Below are 10000 nucleotides of genomic sequence, written 5' to 3'. Positions count from 1 at the left end.
CGGGAAACATTTCGTCATCGTCGTGACACAAATGATGATGATGATGTTTACAACGTGGCGATGAAGAGTAGGTGTGCTAGCCTCCGGGCGCCGTATCAGCAGGGCTTTTTTGCATAAAATGTAAATCATCATCATCAACGTCCTGATTTTTTTCCCCGTCACACATTCAACATGAGCAAGAAGATTTTTTTTTTGATTTTTTTTTAGCATCTTTTTTTTTCTTTGTTTTCGTTGTCGTCGCCGTCGTCGTCGTGGCGGCGGTTGTTGTCGTTGGTGTGGTTGTAGTTGCTGAACAGAGGGAGTGTTAAAATGGGAGTTCGCCTCCTCCTCATCCTCCTCTTCCTCCTCCTGCGGGGGGGCTCTGCAGGCTATGATCCGTCCTGCTCTGTGCAGTCCTCCTCCTCCTGTTGCTCCTCCTGCTGCTCCAGGCCTCGCCGCTCCTCCTCGCCGTTCATCGTCGGGCTCCGCGATGACTTCAGCAGCTTCTCCTCGAGCTCGTGCAGCGACGGCTCCTTATACATACACACTGCAGGGGGCGGGGGGTACTGTTATTACATCACATCACAACACTTTATACAGTAGATATAACATTTATAATATTTATAATTATAATATAGATATAAAGATACTTCATACTAATATATATGTGCAGGTCTGTGTACACATATTTCAGTAAAGACACGTAATATACAAGGACGGATGTGGAGGAGGAAGAGGAGAAGATGGAGGAGAGGAAGAGGAGAAGATGGAGAGATGGAGGAGAGGAAGAGGAGAAGATGGAGGAGAGGAAGAGGAGAAGATGGAGAGATGGAGGAGAGGAAGAGGAGAAGATAGAGGAGAGGAAGAGGAGAAGATAGAGGAGAGGAAGAGGAGAAGATGGAGAGATGGAGGAGAGGAAGAGGAGAAGATAGAGGAGAGGAAGAGGAGAAGATGGAGAGATTGAGGAGAGGAAGAGGAAGGTGATAGTTGACAGATATTTTTAGATGAAGATGGAGGAGGAGAGTCGGAGCAGCTGAAAGCAGAGACGGAGCTTCATGTTTCCTGTTAAACCTCCATCTGTGATATTAGAGCTCCAGCTCGTCCTCAAACTCTGAGGAAGTCCCTACCGGACGACCTCTGCTGCTCCACCTCCGACCTCTACAGAGACTGCTAGAGTCCAGAGACTCACGGTGAGTTCAGGCGTCTTACCCATAACTGTGATTAATCAAAGCAGTTCAACGTATTACACTGGTCGGCTCTGTAAGAAAGCCAGCTGTATCTCCAAAGACCCCACCCACCCTGGACATGTACTGTTTGCTCCCCTTCCCTCCGGAAGGAGATACAGGACAATTAAAACACACACCAACAGACTACGAAACAGCTTTTACCCTCAGGCTGTCAAGTGTGTAGAACCCCCCCCCCCCAAAGGCTGAGGACACTAGCTGCTGAACCATAATTTGCACTTTATGATGATCCACTTATTTATTGTTCTACTTGTGACTGAATGTTTTAATGTTTGTTTTTCACTGCAAAGAGCTGCTAAACTGTTTTTCGTTGTTTTCAATGACAATGACAATAAAGTATCTATCTATCTATGTATTATTTCTACAGCTGGTCAGTAAACAACGTCAGTGTTAAAGCTAACAGTTCCCCCCTGCTTCCAGTATCTGTGCTAAGCTAAGCTAAGCTAAGGTGTCTCACCTTCGATGGGTCTGGGGACGAAGTGTGAGCAGGGTTTGGTCTTCTTCACCCGGTTCCCCTTCATGATGACTCCGTCCTTGTTGAGGCCCAGGAACCAGGCCCGGCCCGACTCGTGCTGCCGGTACAGCGTGGACGAGTAGATGACGTAGTAGTTCTCAAACACCGACTCCTTGAACTTACACTCTGCTGTGAACACATCCTGACACACACACACACACACACACACATACACACACACACACACACACACACACACACACACACACACAGTGAGGACACCAGGTGAAGTCAACCAAAGAAGAAGAAGTTCAAGTTTAACAACATTTTGTTATTAAAGAAGAAAATCAGAAACAGTTGTCAAGTTTTGGTCTCCTCCTCTCAGATTATTATTACATTTCATTAAACTCTTCTTCTGGTGTCTGCAGATAAAACGACGGCTGAGCTCCAGGGAAACTCCCGCCGTTAAAACCAGAGTCAGTGCAAAGAGGTGAAAAGATGTGAATTTGCGACGTGAATGACGCGGACATGCTAGATTAGCGTCAAGAATGTCCAAGAAATTGTCCGGGATATATCTGAAAAAAAAGTCCCAAGAAAGGCTGAAAAATGTCCAAAAAAGTCTCGAAATTGTCCAAAAAATTTGTGATAAATAGTCCAAAAAAGTCCGGAAAAATGTACCACCATTGTCCAAGAAATCTCTGACAAAAAGTCCAAAAAAGTCCCAAGAAAGTCTGAAAAAATGTCCCCAAAAAGTCTCAAAGAAGTCTGGAAAATGTCCGAATTTTTTTTCGAAACAAAGTTGGAAAATAATTGTCCAAAAAATGTTCGAAAAAATAAATAAATAAATCTTGTATGTGTGTGTGGTCACCCAGAGCGACGATAGTCCATCATATCTGTACAGAGAGCAGGAACCACAGACTGTCCTGGTAGAGACAACAACGTCTCTGGATGACGTCATGTTGAGTGTTGATGGAGCAGCTGCGTGGTCTGTCACTGATCCATCCAGACTCCATTCAGAAAACAAGCATTCTAAAAGTTGTCTGCTTGTCGTCATGGTAACAGACCTGACAACTAATCAGCATCATGATGTAGTTATTTCAGCATCATTTTGATCTGTTCATTGATATTAAATCACAGTTTATTTTGGGTTCATACCGCAGTAGAGACGTGTGGCTGCTAGATACAGTCAGTATGATGTCACTGTATGTGAATACAGCAGTACAGTTTTTTACTCAGATCCACGTTGTCAAATGTGAACTCTTAAAGTAAATTTAGCCATAGCACAGGTGTGTGTGTGTGTGTGTGTGTGTGTGTGTGTGTGTGTGCGTGTGTGTGTGTGTGTGTGTGTGTGTGTGCCCTCTGGATAGAACAGGTGGTCCAGCAGAGAGCCAATCAGAGCAGAACAAACTCACACGATGCTGCAGAAACCTGCTCCAGCATCTAACAGCTCCTGAAGGTTCTCTAGAGAACAGAGAGAATCGACTCTGATCCAGCAGAGACCTGCAGATACTCAGGAAGACTGTGTCTTAATATCAACGTTATGTTACAATCAGAGACTTTTACTTTTAATAAAAACTCTGTAAAGCATCTATAAACATTATTTAGATAGATGATAGTTGGTTAACGCTTCTGGATGTCCCACCGTTACGCTGCACAATGACGCAAACGCACACCGTATCATTTCAGTTTGTTTGACCGGAGACACGGCGGAGAGAAAAAAAAGCGCTCAACAGTGTGACGCTACTAAAGCTGAGGGGATGTCTGAAAAAAAGGCCAAAGAAAGTCCAAAATAAAGTCTGAAAAAAAGAGCTCTGAAAATTGTCCTAAGAAAATCTGAAAAATGTCTGAAAATTGTCCAAAAAATGTCTGATAAAAAGTCCCAAAAATTTCCGAAAATTGTCAAAAAAATGCCTGAAAAAAAGTCCCAAAAATTTCCGAAAATTGTCAAAAAAATGCCTGAAAAAAAGTCCAAAGAAAGTCCGGAAAATGTCCGAAAAAAGACCCGAAAATGTCAAAAAAAAAAAGGCTGAAAAAAAGTAAGGAAAAAGTCTGGAAAACGTCCGAAAATTGTCCAAAAAAGTCTGAAAAATGTGTGTATTCACGGGATTTGAAATATTTCAACTGGAGCGAGAAATTCTTGTGACGCTGTGTGGTGAAAGCCTCCCAGCGTTAAGATCCCACCCTATTTTTACCTGATAAAGCGACACTGTGAACAACAAACCTGTGTCGTAATCAGCAGGAGGAGAGTTAGTAACGTTAGCTGTTAGCAGCCGTTAGCATCACAGTCCTGACTGGATAAATACCGGAGATACGAACATTAACGGAGGTGCCATTGAGTTATTATTATGAGGCGTTCAAAGTCAGGAAAAATGACTATTGAGTGAAGGTACATTACAACGTTACCATGATGTGTTCAAATGTAATCATAATTTCAGACCCTGATAACGACTCACGGAACTGACGGATTTATTTAAATGAAGCTTCCTGTCTTCCAGAGAAACGCTGCCCGAGGTCGCCTCTTCCTGTTTACACATCTTTACCGTATCACCTCCATCATCCCTCTCTTCCTCCATCACTCCTTCTCTCCCTCCATCACTCCCTCTCTTCCTCCATCACTCCCTCTCCTTTCTGATGCTGCACACAGCGACTGAAGAACTGCGTTTTAAAGTTTCATGGAAGCAGCAGACATGAATTATAGATGGATGAACTCAGTGAGGAGAAGCAGCGGCTCAACAACTGGAGCTGTACTCGGTCTACAGAGCTGCTGATTATCATCATTATTAAATATTAGTAGTCGTTTATAACCAAGACTTTCTCATCATGTCAGAACAACATCCTACACATTTATCTCACGTTGCATGTTTTCTGTTCACGCTGCTGGATGTTGAGAAGAACTGAAGCATGAAGTGAAGTAAAGGTTCTTACTGATGTGTAGAGGTATCCCTCTGCGTTCATCGCCATGTACAGTCCAGCCTTCACTCCCTGCATGGCCACCACCCGCAAACCTACCGGGATCAGGTTAAACAGGGCTGGAGGACGAGAGACAGAGAGACAGAGAGAGAGACAGAGAGAGAGACAGAGAGAGAGACAGAGAGAGAGACAGAGAGAGAGACAGAGAGAGAGAGAGAGAGACAGAGAGAGAGACAGAGAGAGAGACAGAGAGACAGAGACAGACAGAGAGAGAGACAGAGAGAGAGAGAGAGAGAGAGACAGAGAGACAGAGACAGACAGAGAGAGAGACAGAGAGAGACAGAGAGAGAGAGAGACAGAGAGACAGAGAGACAGAGAGACAGAGAGACAGAGACAGACAGAGAGAGAGACAGAGAGAGAGACAGAGAGACAGAGACAGACAGAGAGAGAGACAGAGAGAGAGAGAGAGAGACAGAGAGAGAGAGAGAGACAGAGACAGACAGAGAGAGAGACAGAGAGAGAGACAGAGAGACAGAGACAGACAGAGAGAGAGACAGAGAGAGAGACAGAGAGAGAGAGAGAGAGACAGAGAGAGAGACAGAGAGAGAGACAGAGAGAGAGACAGAGAGAGAGACAGAGAGAGAGACAGAGAGAGAGAGAGAGAGACAGAGAGAGAGACAGAGAGAGAGACAGAGAGAGAGACAGAGAGACAGAGACAGACAGAGAGAGAGACAGAGAGAGAGAGAGAGAGAGAGACAGAGAGACAGAGACAGACAGAGAGAGAGACAGAGAGAGACAGAGAGAGAGAGAGAGAGAGAGACAGAGAGAGACAGAGAGAGACAGAGAGAGAGAGAGAGAGACAGAGAGAGACAGAGAGAGAGAGAGAGAGAAGAGAGACAGAGACAGACAGAGAGAGAGACAGAGAGAGAGAGAGAGAGACAGAGAGAGAGAGAGAGACAGAGACAGACAGAGAGAGAGACAGAGAGAGAGACAGAGAGACAGAGACAGACAGAGAGAGAGAAGAGAGAGAGAGAGAGAGACAGAGAGAGAGAGAGAGACAGAGAGAGAGAGAGAGACAGAGAGAGAGACAGAGAGAGACAGAGAGAGAGACAGAGAGAGAGAGAGAGACAGAGAGAGAGACAGAGAGAGAGAGACAGAGAGAGAGAGACAGAGAGAGAGAGAGAGAGAAGACAAGAGAGAGAGAGAGACAGAGAGAGACAGAGAGAGAGAGAGAGAGAGAGACAGAGAGAGACAGAGAGAGACAGAGAGAGAGAGAGAGAGACAGAGAGAGACAGAGAGAGAGAGAGAGACAGAGAGAGAGACAGAGAGAGACAGAGAGAGAGACAGAGAGAGAGACAGAGAGAGACAGAGAGAGAGAGACAGAGAGAGAGAGACAGAGAGAGACAGAGAGAGAGACAGAGAGAGACAGAGAGAGAGACGAGAGAGAGACAGAGAGAGAGAGACAGAGAGAGAGAGACAGAGAGAAGACAGAGAGAGAGACAGAGAGAGACAGAGAGAGAGACAGAGAGAGACAGAGAGAGAGAGAGAGAGAGGACAGAGAGAGACAGAGAGAGAGAGACAGAGAGAGAGACAGAGAGAGACAGAGAGAGAGACAGAGAGAGACAGAGAGAGACAGAGAGAGACAGAGAGAGAGACAGAGAGAGACAGAGAGAGACAGAGAGAGAGAGAGAGAGACAGAGAGAGACAGAGAGAGAGAGAGAGACAGAGAGAGAGACAGAGAGAGACAGAGAGAGAGACAGAGAGAGAGACAGAGAGAGACAGAGAGAGAGAGAGACAGAGAGAGAGAGACAGAGAGAGACAGAGAGAGAGACAGAGAGAGACAGAGAGAGAGACAGAGAGAGAGACAGAGAGAGAGAGACAGAGAGAGAGAGACAGAGAGAGACAGAGAGAGAGACAGAGAAGACAGAGAGAGAGACAGAGAGAGACAGAGAGAGACAGAGAGAGAGACAGAGAGAGACAGAGAGAGAGAGACAGAGAGAGACAGAGAGAGAGAGACAGAGAGAGACAGAGAGAGAGAGACAGAGAGAGAGACAGAGAGAGACAGAGAGAGAGACAGAGAGAGACAGAGAGAGAGACAGAGAGAGACGAGAGAGAGACAGAGAGAGACAGAGAGAGACAGAGAGAGAGAGACAGAGAGAGAGACAGAGAGAGAGACAGAGAGAGACAGAGAGAGACAGAGAGAGAGAGACAGAGAGAGACAGAGAGAGAGACAGAGAGAGACAGAGAGAGAGATAGAGAGAGACAGAGAGAGACAGAGAGAGAGACAGAGAGAGACAGAGAGAGAGACAGAGAGAGACAGAGAGAGACAGAGAGAGAGAGACAGAGAGAGACAGAGAGAGAGACAGAGAGAGAGACAGAGAGAGACAGAGAGAGAGAGACAGAGAGAGACAGAGAGAGAGACAGAGAGAGACAGAGAGAGAGAGACAGAGAGAGACAGAGAGAGAGAGACAGAGAGAGAGAGACAGAGAGAGAGAGAGAGGTGGTTAGAGGTAGAGAGGTCACGTCTACAATAAGACAGAAATAGCAGAATAAACCTGAAACATAAAAGTCGGTTTTCCTTCAAACTGATAAACAAAAGTCACATTGTGAGAAACAGTGAATCCATCGTATCCTCGTACCGCGGTTCGTATCGTATCTTTATCGTTCGTTCTACCGATGTTCAGCAACACGTGTCAATTTCTGCTCGTTACATACATACAGTCCTTTCAAAATAAACTTCCGTCTTCACAGGAAACAACGTCTCGAGGCAACTAAACTACTCGGTTAGGTTTAGGAAAAGATGGTGGATGGTTAAAATAACTACGGAAGTGGCGTAAGGAAAACTACGTAGTTAGGGTTAAGAAAAAATCGTTAAAAAGCTCAAAAGAGTCCGACGGTATCGTAACTTATGGGCCCTGGGTGAAAGTCTGTATTTTTAAACCCGGCCTCCTCCCTACGTGGCGTTTGCCGCTCTTTAAACTTCCTGGTTCGCGTGACTTACACACATTCATTTTGTGAGATATATATGATTACAGTGCATTACTTTTTGTAGGTATAGCTACGAACGGTGTACGAGACCAGCCTGACTTAAAACAACTCGTATCTTCTTCATGTGTGTAAATTAGAGCCGTCAAAGTTAACGTGATAAAAAAGCGTTGATGCAAATTCGTTTTAACGTCACTAATTTCTTTAACGCAACTTGTGATTTTGAGGTTGTAGCAGTTCAGTTTTAAAGCTAGAGTGAAGATAGCGGTATCATATGAAACAGCTTCTGGACTGTAGTGAAAATGTTGTTCTTGAAAGGCTAAACGCCAACAAATATGGAAAGAAACACAATATTTTGTGAGATAAAAACTAGGGCTGTCAAAGTTAACATGATAAGATCCTGGTATCATCTGAAACTATAAAACCTGATGAATCCATCGGTACCAACCATGCCAGACTAGCTGGTCATGATGGAGGTTAAATAACGCTCCAAACTAACACTAAATTTTGACGAGGAAAAACTGTCATGATCATTTTCAAAGGGGTCCGTTGACCTCTGACCTCCAGATAATAAATATATACATACATAAAGCAGCATATTTGTCCACTCCCATGTTGATAAGAGGATTAAATACTGGAACATTTAGAACAGATCAAAACTGATTATATATTTGAGTTGATTGACAGCCGTAGAGTAAATCATCACTTCAAACTGCTCGTTAGTGTTTAACGGAGGTTAGAATCCATCCAGCCGGCTGCGTGTGACGCTTCCAGCTGATAAACAGAGAGAAAAAGACAGTGAATAAAGGAGAGAGAGAGGGGGGAGATGGAGGGATGAAGGGATGAGAGGTGATTTAATCCTCGGGGACAGAGAGCTGCAGTGTGGGTGAGGATGAAGAGGAGGAGGTGGAGGAGGAAGAGGCCTGAGGCGATGGCTGCTGTTAATCCTCCTTTATTTAACTCAGAGACAGAGAGAGGGAAACCAAAACATCTCCTCCTCCTCCTCCTCCTCCTCTTCTTGTCCTCTTTCTGCTTCTTGTTTCCGAACTAAAGGATTTAACAGCAGCAGCAGGATCAGTAATCCTGAGCTCATCCGGCAGAAACAAACCTTTTCTTACTGACTGGAGAGACGACGTCTGCTCAGACTCATCGTTCTATCATCACACACTTCCTGACTTTAATTATAATCCAGCCAATCCCGTCGCTCTGCTCCGCACAGACCAACCAATCCTCGTACAGATGTTCAAATGATATCTAACCAAAAGTTAGTCCTCACGTTTCCTACGTTCTCCTTCCAATATCCAGCAACACGAGTCAATTTACGATCGTTACATACGTACAGTCCTTTCAGAATAAACCTCCGTCTTCACAGGAAACAGCTTAGCTAGGTTTAGGAAGAGATCTTGGTTTTGGTTAAGATAACTACAGTAGTGACGTTACTTAAGTACGGAAGTTACGTGACAAATACGTCAACGTTTAGGTTTAAATAACTACAGACATGTCACTATACTGTATATGTCTGTGTATTTATGTCTGTGGTTGTTAACGAGGTGTTGCAGCAGCAGAGACTCACTGTAGTCGCTGTTCTCGTCCTTGTTTCCACTGATGGCTCCATCAGGCTGCATCTGCAGGAAGAAACCCTGTTCACTGAAGAGACGCGTCACGATGCCCTTCAGCTGTGGCTCTGAAACACGACAACACAACGACACATTCAGATAGAGATATAGAAACACAACAACACATTCAGATAGAGATATAGAAACACAACACAACAACACATTCAGATAGAGATATAGAAACACAATGACACATTCAGATAGAGATATAGAAACACAACAACACATTCAGATAGAGATATAGAAACACAACAACACATTCAGATAGAGATATAGAAACACAACAACACAACAACACATTCAGATAGAGATATAGAAACGCAATGACACATTCAGATAGAGATATAGAAACACAACAACACATTCAGATAGAGATATAGAAACACAACAACACATTCAGATAGAGATATAGAAACACAACAACACAACAACACATTCAGATAGAGATATAGAAACACAACAACACATTCAGATAGAGATATAGAAACACAACGACACATTCAGATAGAGATATAGAAACACAACAACACATTCAGATAGAGATATAGAAACACAACGACACATTCAGATAGAGATATAGAAACACAACAACACATTCAGATAGAGATATAGAAACACAACAACACATTCAGATAGAGATATAGAAACACAACAACACATTCAGATAGAGATATAGAAACACAACAACACATTCAGATAGAGATATAGAAACACAATGACACATTCAGATAGAGATATAGAAACACAATGACACATTCAGATAGAGATATAGAAACACAACAACACATTCAGATAGAGATATAGAAACACAA

The 10000-nt window shown here is 44.0% G+C and overlaps 1 protein-coding gene across 6 annotated transcripts in view; it reads right to left on the bottom strand.

Moving 5' to 3' along the window:
- LOC141771049 (fibroblast growth factor 12-like) overlaps positions 1-10000 on the bottom strand; it is a 63492-nt gene that overhangs the window by 7040 nt on the left and 46452 nt on the right. For 5 of the 6 annotated variants that reach the window (XM_074640955.1, XM_074640957.1, XM_074640954.1 and 2 more), the window contains exons 2-5: positions 9146-9256; positions 4603-4706; positions 1681-1879; positions 1-526 (exon numbers count right to left, since the gene is read on the bottom strand). The exon at positions 1-526 is cut by the window's left edge and continues 7040 nt beyond it. In XM_074640955.1, the coding sequence (XP_074497056.1) occupies positions 369-526; positions 1681-1879; positions 4603-4706; positions 9146-9256 (572 nt within the window). In that variant the 3' untranslated portion in view covers positions 1-368. The remainder of the gene's footprint in view (positions 527-1680; positions 1880-4602; positions 4707-9145; positions 9257-10000) is intronic. The other variant, XM_074640958.1, reaches the window with a different exon arrangement.

This window comes from Sebastes fasciatus, chromosome 7 (genome assembly GCF_043250625.1).
Source record: "Sebastes fasciatus isolate fSebFas1 chromosome 7, fSebFas1.pri, whole genome shotgun sequence".
Classification (NCBI taxonomy): domain Eukaryota; kingdom Metazoa; phylum Chordata; class Actinopteri; order Perciformes; family Sebastidae; genus Sebastes; species Sebastes fasciatus.
Note: the sequence above shows the minus strand (reverse complement) of the source record. Positions and strands in the feature narration are given on the sequence as shown.